The sequence below is a fragment of the Siphateles boraxobius genome, unplaced genomic scaffold (genome assembly GCF_051911475.1).
Source record: "Siphateles boraxobius isolate OS27281-9 unplaced genomic scaffold, OSU_SipBor_1 66, whole genome shotgun sequence".
Classification (NCBI taxonomy): Eukaryota; Metazoa; Chordata; class Actinopteri; order Cypriniformes; family Leuciscidae; genus Siphateles; species Siphateles boraxobius.
In genome coordinates, this window is record NW_027509193.1 from 16,078,160 (window position 1) to 16,098,200 (window position 20,041).

Sequence of the window (20,041 nt, forward strand, 5' to 3'; positions counted from 1 at the left end):
TGGACTTTCAAAACAGAAACAACCATTCACAGCCATTATAAAGCTTGGAAGAGCCAGGACATTTTTTAATATAACTCTGATTGTATTCGTCTGAAAGAAGAATGTCATATACACCTAGGATGGGTGAGGGTGAGTAAATAATGGGCTAATTTAAATTTTTGGGTAAATGATCCCTTTAAAGGTATAGTTCACCCAAAAATTATGTGTCATCACATACTCACCCTCATGTTGTTCTGTTTTGAAGTCATACCCACCTGTATGAGTTTCTGTTTAACACAAAATAAGATATTTTAAAGAATGTCGGTAAAAAGACAGTTGACAGTAGCCATTGACTTTATTTTTTTCCTATATATTTTCCTAATAACTACATTTTATAATATAATATTATCATTATTAGTAATTATTTTGAAAATTACAATAATATTTATTTTGTAGTTTACAGTACTGATCTTGTGTACTGTAAAGTGAATTACACTACAGTTACTGGAAATCGAAATACAGTAACTTGCTGGCAACCGTGCTGTTAGTAATGTAATGTTAAAATACAAGAAAACAGTTAAAAAAGAAATTGTTTCAAAGATGCACACAGGAAATGACTCTAACGTGAATGCATTGATTGATTCCTAGGTTTATTTTGTTATGAATAAACAAATGTGTGATCTATAAAGCAAAAACCTTACAATTAAAGTTGAAATGTTATAATGTTCAAGTTTTTGATCTAAAAAAAAGAAAGATGCACACAGAAAATTACTCTAATATGACCATATTGATTGTTTCGAAGATATTTAGTTTGTTACAAACAATGTGCAATCTGTAAAACAAAAGCCTCAAAATTATGTATATATATATATATATATATATATATATATATATATATATATATATTGTATTTCATTAAATTTTTTATTTGTCCATTCCAATGGACGTCAGGTCAAAACAGGTGTACTTCCCAAAAATGTACCAACATGAAATAAATTAATAAACATAAAAATTGTTGGTCTATACTTTAAGCTTTTTCTCAAGGTCAAATACTTTTCAGCAAATATATATTTAATTTGGTCCATTTATAGAAGCCTCATGAGCTGGAAAAATTTACTTTTATATTTTTCAGAAACTTGAAACATAATTCAGGTCTGAAGGGTTTGATAAAAAGGTCAATATCAAAATCAAAAATACCAAATCGGACAGTTATGTGCATGTTCTTAAGCGTTCAGAGCAGTCCCAAGTACGGTAACTACACTAGACCTACCTAAATCATTGACAAAACCCAGAATTACTGTGCACTACATTCCCCAGAATTCCCTTAGAAACAGTTTCTTTCTTGGACCTTTGTGCTTTCCGTACACTCGTCACGGGATTGCTGATGATTGTTAGTCATGGGGAAGAAGACATGTTCGCAGTAGTTGTACAGTTCGCAGGTTTAATTTATGTATAATTGTAAAAGTTGACATGGCCAACATTGCGAAGAAAGTGTCATGGTCTGGCCGAGGCGAAGATCGCGGAGAGAGAACGCCACTGCTGAATGGTGCCGAGGATGGGAAATACGACAGAAAGGTAACTTACCAGACAAGCCATGCAGACTACACAAAATACATAATTGGACTCACATTCATTCTGGAATGTTTTGGCTTCTACTTATATTAATTAATTGCTGTGCTGATTATACCGCATGCTTGTTAAGCATGCAAAGGTATTGTGTTGGCTTGCAGACGCAGCAACACATTGACAGTAGTTGCTTTAACTTCATGTCATTCCATAGCGTTGAAACGAAAACAAAATAGTTCTTAAACCTGTCATAAATGGGTAAAACCTTTGTGTTACTTGTAAATCCTTGTAAGGTCCTTATGTCCTTGTTTTTGTGCAGGGTGTTTTGCAACTCTGGATATTTAGATTTTGAACTTCCCATTTCTTTTAACCCTCTTATACCGCTAAGAAACTGCAAGCACCTGTGACCTACATTGAATCGGTAGTTTTTTTTTGTTTTTGTTTTATTTGTCAGAGCCATAGCTAGAAGTTCTGGCCCCTCACTGTATACTGCACTGGGCTTCATACATTGTTGTGGGGCCCCTCTTGGCATACACACAAACTACAAAGTGTGTGTGTATATATATATATATATATATATATATATATATATATATATATATATATATACAGGATATTTGTGAGAATACTTTATGTAATTTATGTTAATATTTAGTCATATTTTTTGTATTGTTGATTTAGATTCTAAATGTAGATTAACGTAGACTCTTGATAAGTGTAATGTGTTTGGTTCATAGTTATCTGGGGGAGGTATATTTCATATAGGCAGGCTGAGCACAGTGGACCTTGAGGAGGAAATCACAACCGAAGAGGTAAAATCTGTTATATGACATCAATTATATATGACATCAATTCATTTTTATTGACACTTCAAAACTAAGAACTCTTCAATAGCCCTTATTCAATTCCAAAAGAGTAGCTTCACTGTTTTGATGCAGCTGTAGTTTCAGTTTTAATTTCGAAGTGTTTGTGGTTTATTCGTGATTTGCATGTTAGGCTGCACATAAATCTGTTCTAAATCTCTCCTAAAATCAACCACTCTTGGCAGGAGACTCAGGAAAAAGCCTGACTTGATGTACTTGATTATTTGTGAGGACATGTTTCCGATGTGCTGGCATGAGGTCAAGTTTGCTCATGGCTGCAAAGAGTTGATGTAGCTAAATAAAGTGTTGTGCTATTCTGATTGCATGAGCATAGAATGACTGTATATGCCCTTGATGAATGTCGGCCGTGCAATTTTTTTCTTTCAATTCACACAGGACATTGTGAGAAGTCGACCGAAGGAAATCCCTCACAACGAAAAGCTGCTGTCCCTCAAATTTGAGGTAATTGAATCTAGAGCTGACCTCTCTCTTTCAATTGAGCGTCTGTTGGGAATGTTTTGAAAAATAAGTAGGTTTTCAGTATCTTAGCTTAAAATGAGGCAAAATGCAACATGTACACTTTAAATAAAGTGTCTTTGAAGAGCTGTGATATAAAATGTCACAACTATACATTCTGTGTTTCAGAGTCTTGATTATGATAACAGCGAGAATCAGTTGTTCCTGGAGGAAGAGAGACGAATGAGTCACATGGTCAGTAGACTCATATGCAGTAGCGAACCGTGACTCTTGAACTTTGGCCCTCTCACCCCCTTCCCTCGTCGGGAAAAAAGTAAACCCAACCTAAAGTCAGCCTAGCTTACTGTGTCCTCTTCTATAATACTGCATGTTACCTTTGACAATAAATGCCACAAGCAAACATTATAGTATCACCGAATTAAACAAAAAGTAATAAAATGCAAATCCTAATTACAAAGAATTGCATCACACAATCGGTGTGTCATTACAGCGTAATATGGTGACAACTGGCCACAAAAGCAACAAAATTTTATGAAAGCCGACGCATAATGACATCTCTCAGACCGAAGCACATTTGCGACAGACACTTCAGCATATGTTGATAATTAATCATATTATTAGACTGGCACAGCAGCTGATTAAATGTATGTAACAGACCGTTTTTAAATTGTGATTTGGGAAAAATATTATGCAAGATTACAGCAAATGTACATGGTCGCCAAGTTAGTAAATTTACAGACTGACCAGTAATTCTGCAAAATAACTGTTTTCTCAACTAAAGACAGGCAGAATAAAATCAGTCACGTAACCTATTAGATTTTAAATAACTTGCACAAACGGCAAACAATTCCAGCAGTAAAGCTTTAGTTTGATTGATGCTGTCATCCACGGGTATCACTTAATTGCTGTGGTTTAAAGGTGCTGTATGCATAACTAAAGCATAAAAATACCATAATATGTTTGCATATATTGAGGAAACATGCTAAGTTCACATAGGCTACTTGTTTCTCTGAAAAAAACACTTCTACAGCCAGTTATTTTACTTTGAAATGTGCGTTCCCAGGCTGGAACTGCACGTTGCCAATTTTAATTGTCATTGGCGCTCGTTCCTGTTGCGTGTGCTCAAACTGGCAACCCGTGTTAGCACCGTCCAGTCTGAGGAGCAGGTGGCAGGAGAAACGACGATCTCCGATATTTAGAATTGGACTGCAGTACCTATTGGACCACTGGTTGTCATTCTTACAGTCTGCAACTTGAAATGCTTTAAAAAGCTTTGGCTTTCTGAACACAATGAAGCTCTGCGTTAGGTCTTCCTTTGCCGATTTTGAAAACTGCATTGATAAAAAAAATTAGCAACGATGTCCTCATTAATTGCTTGCGGTTTCCATAGCGAATAGCGCTAGCTATTTTATTAGCGTCCCAGTCAACCCCCCCCCCCCCCCCCTCCTTACAGTGGGCAGAACGCGTCATAAACTTGATGATAACAATCCACACCCATTTAGAGGGACAATACGATTGGTCGATTTTCCTGTCATTTCAAATTCGCTCTCATTGACTTGCTATAGACCAGTGGTTCTCAAACCTGTCCTGGAGTACCACCAGCCCTGCACATTTTGTCTCTCTCCCTATATCTGACAAACTGATTTCAGGTCTTGCAGTCTCCACTAATGAGCTCACGAGTTGAATCGGGTGTGATAGATGCATTCTGTTTCTGACATCCAAAAGCCATTTAGTCCCTTTTCCTCCACTGGTTACCACTGTTTTTCTGCCACCACAATGCGCACGCAGCTGGCCCACCAATCACAGAGCTGAATGCGTTAGGTGGAAAAATCCTAAAATGGAGAAAACTGACGTCTACACAACACACTGAATAGGCAGATTTGACGGGTTTATTTCCTTTAAAATATTTAGATATTTATTGTCAAATTATAGATTCCTGAAATAACATTAGAATTGATGACTTTTTTATTAAAACATTTTTACTTTTTAAACTATAATTTTTTTATTTTTTTATTTATCTTAACCACAGGGTTTTAGATGTCTGGAGATCAGGCGATGGGTGATCTGTGGTCTGATTGGGTTCTTCACTGGTCTCATCGCATGCGTGATAGACATTGCTGTGGAGAGTCTTGCTGGGTACAAGTACTTTGTCGTCAAACAGAGTATCCTTTTTCTGTCAGTCATGTAATTTACAATCTTCTGATATAGTCGGTTTCTCACGTAAAGCACTCAAAAAAGTGTATTTGTATAAAAAAAAGTATATTCTTTAGTTAATTAAAATTAGCCAATATACTGCAGTTCTTGAACAATTTGTCACAACATAATTTTATTTCATGCAATCTGTTTACATTTGTAATATGAAAGTTGGTGTTATCCATTACATTAATAATTTGGCCATAACCGGATGCACGGCAATCCAGATCCAGACAGATTCAGGAAAAAGACTATTAATAGCAATGTTTAGTGTAAAAAAACAAAAAATGTTGATGTTATTATGCAGTAATATACCTCAATAATATTTTTAATACAGTGCTAATCTGATATGTGATGTTTCTGACTGGCTTCAGAGTTTCTTTAATCAGATGTTCAGACATTGAGAAATTCACAGAGCTCGGAGGCCTGTCCATCTCTCTTATACTGTGGGCAGTGCTGAACTCTGCTTTTGTGATGGTTGGCGCTATCGCTGTTGCTTTTATTGAGGTTTTTTTTCTTCCTGTCCAAATTATATTTATGTTGTGACCTCTGCTTCCCTTCTGTGTTTCAGAGTCACTTTAAAGAAATCATACAGCTCTTTCAAAACAATGTACTCAAGCAGAAAGCAGAATTTGACTGCGTTTGCAATAGCATACTAGCATACTGCATTATTAATTATATTTCTCAACTTATTGAAAACAAATTATTTTTTAAATTTTGTTGTTGAAATCTGAAAGAAATTAATACTTTTATGCAGCAAAGATGCATTAAATTGTTCAAAAGTGACAGTTAAATTAATTTCTGTTTTACTATTAGTCAAAGAATTCTCAAAAAAATATATTATGGTTTCCACACAATTATTAAGCTGCACAACTGTTTTCAACAGATAATAAGAAGACATGTTTATTATAAGCAACATTGAAGACTGGAGTAATGATGCTGAAAATGCAGCTTTGACATCACAGGAATAAATTACTTCTTAAAATATATTCAAATAGAAAATAGTTATTTTAAATTGTCATAAAATTTCACAATGTTGCTGTTTTCACTGTATTTTGATCAAATAAATACTGCCTTGGTGAGCATAAGAGACTTTAAAAAATGTTACTGACCAAACTTTTGAATGCCGTGATGTACATTTGTATACTACGTAGTATTTATATAGTTTTAGTTTGTTTTACTTTTGAACATTGTTTAAAATTCAGTCTTCTCGTTTTCTCTCAGCCCATTGCTGCAGGAAGTGGAATCCCTCAGATAAAATGCTACCTGAATGGAGTGAAGATCCCTCGTGTTGTTCGACTAAAGGTGATGTCTTTTATAGCTTAAGCTCCTTTGTAAGGCAATAAAGTTTTTTGGACAGCGTTTTCTTCCACCCTCAATAATCTTTCAGCAAGGCACAAACCCCCAATCGCTCCCTGGGCGCTGAAGTGAATGGCTGCCCACTGTGTGTCCACGTTTTGCAGTGTGTGTGTGTGTTCATTTCTCACTGCTCATAATGTGTGTGCACTAAAGCGGATGGGTTAAATGCAGACGACAAATTCCGAGTTGGCCTTTACATCACTTTCACTATTTCTCTCTTTTTTAAGAGATCACTAAAAATATATTTCTTCCACGTCCACAGACTCTGGTGATAAAGGTCTTCGGTGTGATCTGCTCAGTTGCTGGAGGTCTTGCTGTTGGAAAGGTACAATAGAAGAACAGTCAATTTGGGGTAATCAGACTTTAATTTGGGGCTAAGAGACTCAGCATCTGCTCTTCTCTCCCAGGAAGGGCCCATGATTCACTCAGGGGCAGTGGTGGCTGCAGGAGTATCTCAAGGCAGAAGCACTTCACTGAAGAAAGATTTTAAGGTCAATTTTCTGTATTATTGTGTCTACTTGAATCTAACAGTGAACATGGAGCCTGTCTGCAAGTTTCTGTTTCCTCCAGATGTTCGAGTATTTCCGCAGGGACACAGAGAAGAGAGACTTTGTCTCGGCAGGAGCAGCGGCTGGAGTCTCCGCTGCCTTTGGAGCCCCTGTTGGTGAGACATGCAGAAAATCATTTCAAATATCCACATTTTTACATCAGATAGAAGCAAGACAAAAATGTTTTTATTGTTAAAGCATATTAAAATGCCTGATATACGCAGAGTTTTAGCTGTAAGTGAAAATACATCATGTGTTCCTCTGAATAAAAGCTGTTAAACTGCCCTGGAATGAATCTAGGATCAGATTGTTCAGGATCATCTTTGATTCATTGTGTTTTTTTGGCACAGGTGGGGTTCTGTTCAGTTTAGAGGAAGGCGCATCTTTCTGGAACCAGATGTTGACTTGGAGAATTGTGAGTTATTGTGAATAAGAGCTTGGCTCCTCATTAAAGAGCACTGTCTATTTCACTGCTTGAATCTCTCATCCTGCTTTGTTTTTGATCTAGTTCTTTGCTTCGATGGTCTCCAGCTTCACACTGAACTTTTTCCTGAGTATTTACCATGGGAAGCCTGGAGAACTCTCCAGCCCAGGTCTCATTAACTTTGGCCGATTTGACAGTGATGTAAGTCCTGCATCTCCAAGTTTTTTTAGCTGCCAGTTTTAAGTTTTTCACAGCACTGAGATTTGAAAGGAAAATCTGTAGAATTTATCCTTAAAGCTTTCCAAAATGTCACAAGAAAGAAAGAAAACATCATAATATTTTGGTATATCTATATCAGTCATGACATTCCTGAACTAAATTGAATGTGTGTTTTCTTTTTTTAGACTGTGCAATATAATTTATATGAACTTCCTCTCTTCATTATCATGGGAGCTTTAGGTGAGGGGTACATCACTTTGTCTGTGCATGAAACATCTTAATAATTTTGTTTGCAAAATTTCCACAATTTTGTTTTCTGATTTTCTTTCGTTTTTCCAGGAGGGATGCTTGGGGCATTGTTCAATTTGCTCAATAATTGGCTAACAATTTTCAGAATAAGGTAGGATCTCAAGCTATTGAATTCCGAAGGTCATGGGTAATAGGTTTTGCATTAATTTAAGAAAAACATTTTTGAAAATCAAAATGTTGTGTAATGGAAAACTATTTTTGGGGCCACCATGTATCTATTCCTTATATTGGCCATTTTAATTCATTTTTGCAGCAACTTGACAATAGGTTTGAGATTCCGCTAAATGGATGGTTGGTTTTGACATTGTACTTGTGTGTCATTGAACAAAAGCAGTTGGGATGTGTATGACGACTTTTACATATCAATCACTTGTCATGTGCCCAGCAATTCTCTAGGTTATGCCCTCATGTCAAATTGAGGCCAACAAGTAAAAGAAGAGACTTGCCAAACTTGTTTGGAGTTTAATAGAGTCTGTTAATGACTGATACTGAAAACACAAAATATCTGTGTTTGAAAATATATTGTTAAGAAATATTGGAGAATATTACATTTAACAAACCTTTTATTTTTAAACGTGTCAGCTTTATTATTAACACTGCCATTCAAAAGCCTGTGGTCCGTAAGATCAGTCAGTTTTTTGTTGTTTTTTTTAAAGAAATTAATACTTTTACTCGGCAGGGAGGCATTAAATTGATCAAAATTGACTGAAGACAAAGTTACTCAAGTTTTTTATTTCATAAATGCAATTCTTTTAAATTTTTCATCCACTTCCATCCATCCATCGGCCTGTGAGATTTTAACAGGATGTGTTATGTCTCAGGTACGTTCACCGGCCGTGCCTGCAGGTAATGGAGGCTATGCTGGTTGCGGCGGTGACCGCTACAGTTTCCTTTACTATGATCTATTTCTCCAATGACTGCCAGCCATTGGCACCGGACCACACTGAGGAATATCCTCTGCAGGTGATTGTGTTTACTGAGCTTTCAAAATATTCTCTTATATGATAAAATGCTTAGTTGAACTGTTCCTAGATCACAATATAGTCTGAAATGTCAAACCGAAACATGATTTGTTATATTGTTCATTTACAGCTCTTCTGTGCTGATGGTGAATATAATTCCATGGCCACCGCCTTCTTCAACACACCTGAGCGGAGTGTAAGGAGTCTGTTCCACAACCCTCCAGGTGTGTCTCTGTACGGGTGTGGCTGGGTGTAAACGGGCTTGAGAATGTGTGTGTCGACAAAACATCAAGCCTGATGGTTATTGCAGCACTTCTTCAATTATGTGGTGTGTCTGCATGTTTTTTGTGGATGTGTGTGTTTGCATATGTCTGCCAATTATTTAGCAGATTTGGTTACAAGCTGGAAATCAGGCCAGCTAACAGGCAGCTAAAATCTTCCTACGCTCTGGAGAGAAGCCATCTTTGATCGCTTTCCCAGAGAGCTGCAAATGCACAGTAGTCAGTACTCAGCCACTGGACTAAACAAGCAAAATCACAACTTACCAATTGGCAAGGTTTATAATGATCGAGTAGGTAATGCTTCAGTATGGTGTATGATTATATTATAACTTCATAATTACATGTTTTATATGTGATTAATGCCACATTATAATGTTATGGTTTCATATCACACTATAATGTTATGGTTTTAATAGTACTTCATGGCTGGTAGCCTTACGCTACCTCTAGAGCTGGAGTGCTTGATAGCATGCTCAAGAGAACAGATGTTCACCCTACTACAGAATGTTTGCATTAACATTCAAGGCATTTAGAAGATCCTCTCATCCAGATTGATGTACCAACAGTGTTTTAGCTTAACAAATGAGACCGTTGTGATCAGCAGATTGCAAGCATGCCATTTAAAACAATATCTGAAAGGTATGCTTTCTCTAGCGCTTACTATAAACAAATTAAATGCAGATGAAATAAAACCTAGTACAAATAAAGAAACCAATGCAATTATCTTATTTTATTGTTTTTTTTTGTATGTCTTTTATTGTTATCTTTTTAGAAACAAACTTTACATATATATAACAAAATCACATTGCATATATTTATTATTAAATTAGTTACAGGACAACATAGTTCTATAAACAAGAACAATTAACAGACATTATCAAAAATAAATGTGAAAAAACAGGTAAATAAAGACATTTTAAAATAATAAAAATGACAACATAATAAAAACCAATTACATTTTTATTTTTTACAAATAATAATATTAGTACTTGAATCCAACAAAGGGGAACAGGACTAGCAAAACTCATGTATGTGTGTGTGTGTTTTTATAAATCGTATTACTGAGTGTAAATACCTCATAACTGGGCTATAAAGCCTTCAGTCCCTACCATTCCTTCTAACCAGGCTACCCATCTCTTTTCTTTCTTTTTTTTTTTAAATGAGTGCTGCTGCAGTCTAGTTTTGTTTTGTTTTAATATTGAAATTTTACTTGGAATATCTCTCTCTCAGGAACGTACAACCCCGTGACTTTAGGGGTCTTCACTCTAGCCTATTTCCTCCTGGCTGTCTGGACGTATGGTCTGACTGTGTCGGCAGGAGTGTTCATCCCCTCTCTGCTCATTGGAGCAGCCTGGGGGCGACTCTTTGGGATCCTTTTGTCTGTCATCGCTTCCAGCCAATCAGTAAGTACTTACCCTTCTCTGCACTTTTTTAATTATAGCTACATTTTTAATTAATTTTTACGGTGACCTATAGGGGTCATGTTTGATTCCCTTATTTTTGTCGTGGTCATGGGATATTATTTTGTGGGAACATCATATTAACTATTGGGAATGTGATAAGTCGTGCCCATGAGATCGTTTTGTAGAGGTAATGACATTCTTATGTTGTCGCTACGTGATGTAAAGTTGCGGCCTCGAAATCCTATGTTGAGGGAACAATATATTTTTCTCATGGCCATGAGATAAATGCGTAAACAACCTGCGCGATCATATTAACCTGGAATTATCAGAAATGGATTGGCATAAAATAATATTTATTTTTAATGAATAAAAAGCGCAGTTAAGAAATGATTAATGATATATTAACAATGACTATTAAATTGTATTGTGCGGGATAGTGTCTATAGACGTCTTTTGAACAAAATTTATCAATAGCTGATTGTTTAATATTCCTTAAAACATTTTATCTATCCCATCCAACACTCTTTCAAATCCATTCACTGGTTATTTGTTTTTATTTTATTTTAATATTTATATATTATTATTATTGGTTACTTTTTTTATTCATTGTTATTCATTTGCTTTATTTTCCCCTTCTTTTCTTGTATCTCTTTACCTAATTAACTGTATATTATGTCACTTAAAGGGTTAGTTCACACACAAATAAAAATTTCAGTCATTAATTATTCACCCTCATGTCGTTCTAAATCCGTAAGACCTTCGTTCACCTTCGGAACATAAATTAAGATATTTTTGATGAAATCTGAGAGTTTTCTGACCCCTCCATAAACAACAATTTAATTACCACTTTCAAGACCCAGAAAGGCAGTAAAGACATAGTTAAAATAGTCCATGTGACTCCAGTGGTTCAACCTTAATGTTATGAAGCGACGAGAATATTTTTTGTGAGCAAAAAACAAACAATAATCACAACTTTATTCAACAATTTTTTCTCGTCTGTGTCAATGTCCTACACTGTTGACGTTGTAAACACAGGGCAAACACTAAAATTAAGGGGTCAGAGAGCTCTCCGCTTTCATCAAAAATATCTAAATTTGTGTTCTGAAGATGAACGAAGGTCTTACGGGTTTGGAGTAATTAATGACAGAACTTTCATTTTTGGGTGAACTAACCCATTAAAGTATATATTTTGTAAATACTGTACAAAGTCTTTCACGCAGGTTGTTTACGCATTTAACTCGTGGCCATGAGAAATATAAATTCACTCAACATAAAGAAGTCACGAGAAAAATGTATAGTTCCTTCATCATATGATCTCGAGTCCACAACTTTACATCGCATGGTAATATTACATTCCCACAAATTAATATCTCATGGCCACAACATATTATCACGTTCCCACGAGTTAATATGCCATGGCCACGATAAAACTAAGTGAATCGAAATCTTTAACCCCAAATTTGAGAAAAAATAGAGCTAAAATATGAGGAAAGATTAACTTTACTGTGTTGTGTACATTTTCTAAACTGATAGATTTGGGCAGATCCTGGGAAATATGCTCTGATAGGTGCTGCGGCCCAGCTTGGTGAGTTATTGATGATTCATGTTCATTTTAACTAGACTTGCAGGACTGCAATCTTGTGTTTTTTAATAGTGCTCTACATTTAACTACATTTCTGTGAAGGAAGTACGTGTCATCATTAAGAAATAAAGCTGTTTTGTTGTGTTAATTTGACAGGGGGCATTGTCAGAATGACACTCAGTCTCACTGTAATCCTGGTGGAAGCCACCGGGAATGTGACCTTAGGCTTTCCCATCATGCTTGTGCTAATGACTGCAAAAATTGTGGGGGATTACTTTGTTGAGGTGAGAAGCAAAATATCTAGCATGGTTGTTTTTGTCTCTTGTGAACTGGTGATTTGTCTTTCCAGTAGTTTTTTGTTTTGGTTTCTTAAGGGTGTCACAAAGCATTAGTCATGCATGCATGTCATTTATGTTTTGTGCTATTAGAGCATGAAACTCATGTGTGTGTTTGTCTGACTGGTTTTTGTTGTTTATAGGGCCTGTATGACCTCCATATTAAGCTGCAGAGTGTTCCTTTCCTCCACTGGGAGGCTCCTGCTACTTCTCATTGGCTGACGGCCAGGTAACCACACCCTTCAGCCTTACGTGTCATGTGTTGCTTTTATCTACTCTGATGCACGCTATACTGACTTTCAGTTCTAATTAATTCAAAACATTAATTCGTACAACCATGCAACATTAAGGCTATGTGTGCTAAATCATGTATGTACAATATATGTGTACACAATTTTCAGAAAAAATAACATTATGATGCCCAGAAATCGATTTCAATTGTATATTGTGCTTAATTTGTCGTTAAATGAGATCTACTAATATATATATTTTTAGTGCCAAGAATTTTCACGTGAATAAATGCATAGATCTGCGAATAGTACTTGTGTAGCCTACAGTAATGATCTAGTGATACAATTTTGCCAAGCGTGTCAGAGGTTCTGGGTTTTTAAACCGCAATCTTATAGTTTTTTTTTTTTTTTTTACACATTAAAACCGAATATGTTAATCTTTGGTTGTATATCAAGCCCCAGACACGTTTGTGTGCATTATGTTTCGTGATTTAACCGGAACGAATAGAGAATCTCTGCATTGGCGTTTAACAGTTATTGAAGCACACGTCCGTGTAAAGACAGTGTGCGAGCCACAAGAGAACACTGTATCTACGCCACTGATAGCAGCAGCCGGCAACGATCACTCAGCTTGATAAAGAAAAAAAAACATTTCAGTGCTAGATCGCCTCTAATTTAACAAACAAACAAAGCAAATGCTCTGTTATTTACCTGGAGATGTTTTATTTATTTTTTATTAGGTTCATCCGTGCCGCGACATGTTTCAAAAAGTGGTGGCGACAATATCGACCCTGGCAAAAAGCGGTGGGGACATGTTCCACTCACATATTACGCCTATGCTTTGTAGGTCAAAACACAGACGCGAGTTAGCATTTTAGCCCTTCCGGTTCCATCGTCCCGAAGTCAATGGGTTTTTTGAATGGGGTTTTGTTTAAATGGCTGAAATAAGGTCTGTGCCGAACACAAGCTCAAGATAATCTTCACATTTTATTCTACAACATAAAATACATCAGTATCACCCAACACGTGATTTTTTTTTTAAGCTGTTATGTGTCTTGAAAAAGGCGGTTGCTAATAAGTGGCTAAATGGGACTAAAGAGGGTGTCGAGGAGATTTAACATCATCCCACCGAACAAGTAAACTCCGTCCGCTTTTACAGCCTCATTATGCTTATAATTGTGCTCTTATAAACTATTCTAACTCAAACGTTCTAGGAAAATGTTTTTACATAAAAACTGAAAAAGTTATCGGAAGCTTAGTGACATTGAATTTGTGGGATCGTGGTGTGGTGTAGTCTGCTAAACAGAAAAACATATCAGCCGATGCGATAAAACTTTTTAAAAAAAATATCTTCTGATATATCGTCCTTTGCAATATATCGGTCAACTACTAGTCTATAGTGCAGTGTTTTTATAATTAATTAAAACTATTAAAATTGTTTTCATTAATTGAAATAAAGCTTAAAATAAAACTAACTAACTTACTACTTACTACTATTTTAGTTACTAAAATAGTTAAAAGGGTGGTTGATTGCGATTTCACTTTTTTAATTTTAAATAGTGTGTAATGTTGCTGTTGGTGCATGAACAGTATCTGCAAAGTTGCTGCACTGAAAGTTCAATGTAATCAGAATCAGAATCAGAAAGAGCTTTATTGCCAAGTGTGCTTGCACACACAAGGAATTTGTTTTGGTATTGAGGCTTCCAGTGGACATATACAAATACAAATACAACATGAAACATAATACTACAAATTATAAGAATACAAAATAAAAATATAAATATATGAGAATAAAACTATGAGAATAAAACTATCACAGTTGTAAGCAGAGATATCGTCTTTAAAAATCAGGAAGTTTAATGCCTACAAAAACGACTTGAATGGGACTACAACGAGATACTCCCGGGTTTTATACGTAACTAACCCATAATCAACCCTCCCTCCGGAATATCCAAAAAAGGGGGCATGGCCTTATTTCTGCGGCTTTGTCGAAGAGGAAGAGTTATAGTGGAGAGCAGTAGCTAGTCGTCGAAAGTGTGTTATTTTCACCCAGCTGTCAGGTCTTCTGTATTCGGGCTTCCTGCGGACGCTGTAGTTCGTCAACAATGGCTACAATTTATGTTTGATTATGTTCCTGAAAATTACAATCGTAATTAAGCTCTCTGTGCTGCGCCTTTAACGGAAGACAGCTTCCAGAATCTACACAAATTCAATGGCGGATTCAACTGTTACTAAAACATGAAGCAGTTCCAACTTTAAAATCTGAGGCAGCAGTTGTTGGGCCACAACCTGTAAGTAAGACTTAATCATTTTAAATGTATTTGCATGTATAATTTCAGACGTAATGTTTTAGTTTTATCAAGGACGTAAACAAATGCCAGCGCTGGCTTTAGTAGCCACTTAGTTATGCTATTTCATGTATGACAAACGCGTACAAACCTTTTGGACCTGAATTTGTAATTATGTACTAATTTTGTAAATGTATTTTCCATGTATACTTTATGACATAATTTTTCGATTTGATCAAGAACGTAAACCAATACCAACGCTGTTTGTTTATAGTAGCCAGTTCGATGCTATTTTGTGTGTGTAAGACAAACATGTACCTAAAGAAAACGATACACTAAGCAAACTAAGTTTTGTGAATAGATAAACGGTTGTTCATTATATCGATAAAACAATAACTTTAAAAAAACGGTATTACTCTGTCATTTATTCAGTTATATTAAAAGCTATAAGCAGCAGTAGCATTTTCAAGTAATAGCGTATCGAAATTCTTATATAATAATAGTATAATAGAAAAGAATAGAAAAGAATAGAATAGAATAATAATAATAATAAAATGTACAATTCAGAAACGTTTTGTAAGAGCCGTGTTTGGTGAGGTTCTGCTTGATTCTCTTCATTGCCTCTTTCTGGGTCTGATTCTGGCTCAAACTGATACGGCAGTAGGCTATTGACATTATGTACATTTGACCGGAGCACATGCAGCTTTCGCCCGTAAAGGCAATGGGCGTGAAGTTTCCGGACTACGTGCACTACGCAGTTTAGCCAATTACAACACACCGGCCCAACTAACCAATCTGAGCCCATTGCCTGTTTCTGAGGGAGTGGTTTCATAGAATCAGGAAGTCAACCGGTCGTTCAAATGACAGAGGAGAAAGCGTCTTACAATAAAGGTGAAATTTATGAAAAATAAGGCTTTAAAAAAAAAAACACACACTTAGAAAAACACACACTTAGTAAACCACCCCTGTAAAGTAAAATAAAATGAATAAAAACAAATGTATTAATAAAGCTGAATAGTCTGAATGGTCTTTAAAAAATAATGCAAATGATAAAAGCACAACATTTCGACTTAATAGACGATAGAACATAATGTAAAAATAAAAGCGAATTCAAAATATTAATACGTACTACAATATTATATAAATATAACTCAAATAATGCTGGTTCAGTGTCATATAGTGAATGTGTTCACCACAGGGAGGTCATGAGCTCTCCAGTCACCTGCTTTAACAGAGTGGAGAAAGTCGGAACAATTGTGGACGTTCTTAGCAACACATCCACCAATCACAACGGCTTCCCAGTGGTTACCTACACTACTGGGCATGATGAGGTGACATAACCATGAAAGCATGACATCAGATCCTGTTACTCCTAGTATATTCCAGTTTCAACAAAGACTAAAAGTTGCCCATCTTCTTCCCGCAGACGGGCAAAATCTGTGGACTTATTCTCCGCTCTCAACTTATTGTTCTTCTCAAACATAAGGTGTGGAAAAATTGTATTATGATGGCTTTAGTTGGACTTTCATCTTTATTTTATAGTCAATACTGTAACTGTTACTTTGGCAAATTCTAATAGTTCAGCCTTCTGTGACTCAGGTGTTTGTGGAAAGGGCATCTTCACGTCTCATCCAAAGGAAGTTACAGCTGAAGGACTTCAGAGATGCATATCCGCGTTTCCCTCCTATTCAGTCCATCCACGTCTCTCAGGACGAGAGGGAGTGCATGATGGACCTCACTGAGTTCATGAACCCGACCCCATATACTGTGCCTCAGGTCAGTTAACTTAAGTAATTGTAGCAGCATATTCTGGCCAAGAACTCCCCACAGACTGAGACTGTCTGACTTACATGTAAAGCAACCAATCATAGTTTTTGTTTTTGCATGCCATTTAGAGGCAAGTTTATCTGAAATTGATTATGTAAGGAATAATTGGCTCTGGGCCGTTGAATTATTAGAAAAATAATGCACAACTGAGGTGGTAATCGTGTCGTGGTCGTTACACCTCGGGTGTAATTTATTTTTATAATAATTCAATGGCCCGGAGTCAATTATACTACGGTTATCACACCTCAAAACATTGTTCAGATAATGAGAGAGAGTGAGAGATTAAGCGCATGTGAATTACCAGAGTCTCAACAGTGTTCGGCAGCAGCGTCCATACTAAAAGCGAAACTATACGTTTATCTGCTATTGTTTACTATATTTATTTGCTTGGTCACTGTCGTGTCGTTGAGGGTTTTGGTTCTTTTGTTTTTATAGGCTGAAAGAACCTTTGAAATAATTGAAATCATATGGCGAAATGATATGGGCATGTAACGCGGTCAAGACCTGCCTGGAACTATTTTAGACGTGTTTCCCTAAAAATAATTGCACACCTTACAACGTTCGTCAACCAAACCAATTGAAGCATTCAACAGACCCGTAATATAAATCATAAAAATTGACTAGCGTCGCGAGAAAAAACAAATTGAGGCAGAGACCTCAAGAGACCTCTCCAGTTTGTGGTTTATTCATACATGGAATTATGCCGTGTCCAAGCCTTAACAAGAATGCCACTGCCACACCCTATTAAAATACAAGAAATGTCACCAGGAAGTGTATTTTAGTTGAAATGACTATGTAGTTAAATCATGTGCTGTATTATTAACTGTTGTTTTTTTCATATTTGGTTTCAGGAGACTTCACTCCCTCGTGTGTTTAAATTGTTTCGGGCGCTCGGACTGAGACATCTGGTGGTGGTTGATAATGAGAACAGAGTGAGTCTATCAATATTCCAAATATGTTACTACTTTTAACTCACAGCTACTGTTTAGGAACGCACACTATGTTGGTACTATATTAGTATTATTAATCAGCTGATAATTGGCTGATAGTATCCTTTTTTTTATTTATTTGTCAGTATCGGTTGATATTGAATCTTTAATTTTCCATGTTAATTTCTTCTAGGTTTAGATTTAGATTACCTTTTTGTCATCTAGTGCTATTTATTTATAGTGCGCTAATTATTTAATAAAACGTTTCATGTAATCTTTGGCAAATCTCAAAATAAATATTACTTTTTTATAATGTACATTTATAATGGTAGATTCCTAAATACACTTGTAGCATTTAAATGATTATAGTTTATTTAGTTATTTAAATATTTTAATTTAATTCATATTTTTTCAAATTTAATTTCTTTATATTAATTTCTTTATTCGTTTGATATAATGTAATTTATTATAGAGGAAATAGGATTGTCCATTTATCGATTGTCTACAAAAACATCAAAATTCAGAACTGTTACGAGTTTCTAATTCCCTGGGCTTTGGATGTGAAGGTTGTGGGGCTGGTAACCAGGAAGGATCTTGCACGCTACCACATGGGTAAAGATGGCCTGGAGGAGCTTCACCTGGCTCAGATGTGATTGGTTGTCGAGTTCATCCTGGACCCTACCTTTAGAGCATCAGCTTTGGACCATAATAACTCAGGGGCTGGGGTCAGAGTCTCTCTCATGTCAAAGATGCCAAACACAAACCTGCAACATGCACAAATTTGTCCGACATTCAGTATTTTAAGGGCTCGATTATTTGAAAAATACATTTTTGCTCCTTTTCAAAAAAAGTTAGTTATGGGTTGATTTGAGCGTTGAATGAGCACATTATGTTAGTACGTAATGTTAGTTTTGCACTATGTGACTATTTATTACATTTATAATATTTTAGAGTAGATGTGCTTTTCGGGAGCCCTAACTTTTAGTGGCTCTCCAAAAGCATAATATTGTGTCACCTTACATGTTTATCGTGGGTAGTTACCAATTGACGATGTGTCAAGCCAATGATAATGTATATCGACATGGCAATGTGTCACTATGCATTTCTTCTTTTTCAACAAGGTTTTGTTTTTGCAGTCGCAACTATTCCTGCACAATATAAATTATGAATGCTTACTTGCTTATGCATAAAAATAGTTCTAGTAAAATGCTGTTAGCTCAAAGTAAGACATCAGTTATGAATGTGCGGAACAATTTTAGCAAGTTTACTGATCTTAGATTTCTCTTATGTCCATTTGTAGCATTACGAAACCTACTGGTGATACCTTTATGTGCACTTAATACAGACTACTACAGATATTGTTCCAGTTAATGGATCTTTGCATATTTGTTTACCTAGTTCTATTTAGGATTTTTAAATGTTTCTGTTTTGGTTTATCAGTTTAATATTATAAAATATTTTTGGGTAGATCAGGCCCTAAAATAAAATACATAAATTCTATTTTTCACGTGGCAAGTTTTGGTACGAGTTTAAAACTAGCGAGCGGTTTTATGTAGTACATTGCCTAAGGGCAGTTTGCCTACAGAATGTGAATTTTCTGCCTTGAGCTGCTTTTGTTTTCTGTGAAAATCTATACTTTAAAACAAACTCATAAATCACAGTATTGGGCAGTGAAAGATTATGCTAAAATAATTGCCAAGCACTGATTGGAAAAAAATGGTCTTTACCTGAACATTAGATGAAGCGTATAAACATGACGTTGGTGTCTGTGTGCTAAAAAACTTTGATGAATGCTGTACGCCTCAATGTTTAAAGCCAACATGTTTTGTTTTTATTGATCAAGGATCTTTTGCTCTCCTAATCTCTACTTTTATATTGTTGTTGTTTTGAAGCAACAACAAAAAAAGAGTGAATTTTATAACCATTTGAACTTTGTGAACTAATAAAGCTATGAATCAACAAATTAATTCCTAATGCATCTTCAGTAATTCTCTCAGATAATAATGGCTGATTTGGATTTAAGAAAAAAAATCTATGTAGTGCAGGATAGGACATCAATATCTCTTTAATATCTCGTATTATTTTAAATGTGTATCTGATAAAGGTTAATTTTGTCAGCTTTTATGAATACACTAGCATATAGATGGCTTTAAAACTAATAAACATGGATTAAAAAAACGATTTCTTATTTTTGGGAAACATGCAGTGTGTGTATATGCAACGTGCAAAATGGAATTCTATGAGTAATGCTGCAAGGATCTCATTTT

The 20,041-nt window shown here is 35.7% G+C and overlaps 1 protein-coding gene across 2 annotated transcripts; it reads left to right on the forward strand.

Moving 5' to 3' along the window:
* The first annotated feature begins 1,342 nt into the window (after positions 1–1,342).
* clcn7 (chloride channel 7) lies at positions 1,343–19,737 on the forward strand. Of its 2 annotated transcripts, XM_077212555.1 has the most exons (25): positions 1,343–1,554; positions 2,283–2,357; positions 2,805–2,870; positions 3,054–3,119; positions 4,915–5,047; positions 5,476–5,585; positions 6,303–6,383; positions 6,700–6,762; positions 6,845–6,928; positions 7,008–7,101; positions 7,336–7,400; positions 7,494–7,610; positions 7,814–7,868; positions 7,968–8,028; positions 8,759–8,900; positions 9,030–9,123; positions 10,411–10,583; positions 12,117–12,168; positions 12,322–12,449; positions 12,644–12,729; positions 16,217–16,349; positions 16,445–16,504; positions 16,618–16,794; positions 17,697–17,777; positions 18,341–19,737. In XM_077212555.1, exons 1-25 carry the CDS (start codon positions 1,450–1,452, stop codon positions 18,425–18,427), a joined length of 2,388 nt encoding a protein of 795 aa, XP_077068670.1. In that variant the 5' UTR covers positions 1,343–1,449; the 3' UTR covers positions 18,428–19,737. The 2 variants fall into 2 exon arrangements, with proteins under 2 accessions (XP_077068670.1, XP_077068671.1); XM_077212556.1 differs by lacking the exon at positions 2,283–2,357 and having other exon boundaries at positions 1,345–1,554.
* The last annotated feature ends 304 nt before the right edge of the window (positions 19,738–20,041 follow it).

Excerpts from the sequence above, each read along its gene's own strand:
- clcn7 (XM_077212555.1), top strand. The coding sequence starts at position 1,450 with ATGGCCAACATTGCGAAGAAAGTGTCATGGTCTGGCCGAGGCGAAGAT. Across the intron at positions 8,901-9,029 it reads CTGAGGAATATCCTCTGCAG|CTCTTCTGTGCTGATGGTGA; the intron begins GTGATTGTGTTT and ends GTTCATTTACAG. Across the intron at positions 9,124-10,410 it reads TCTGTTCCACAACCCTCCAG|GAACGTACAACCCCGTGACT; the intron begins GTGTGTCTCTGT and ends TCTCTCTCTCAG.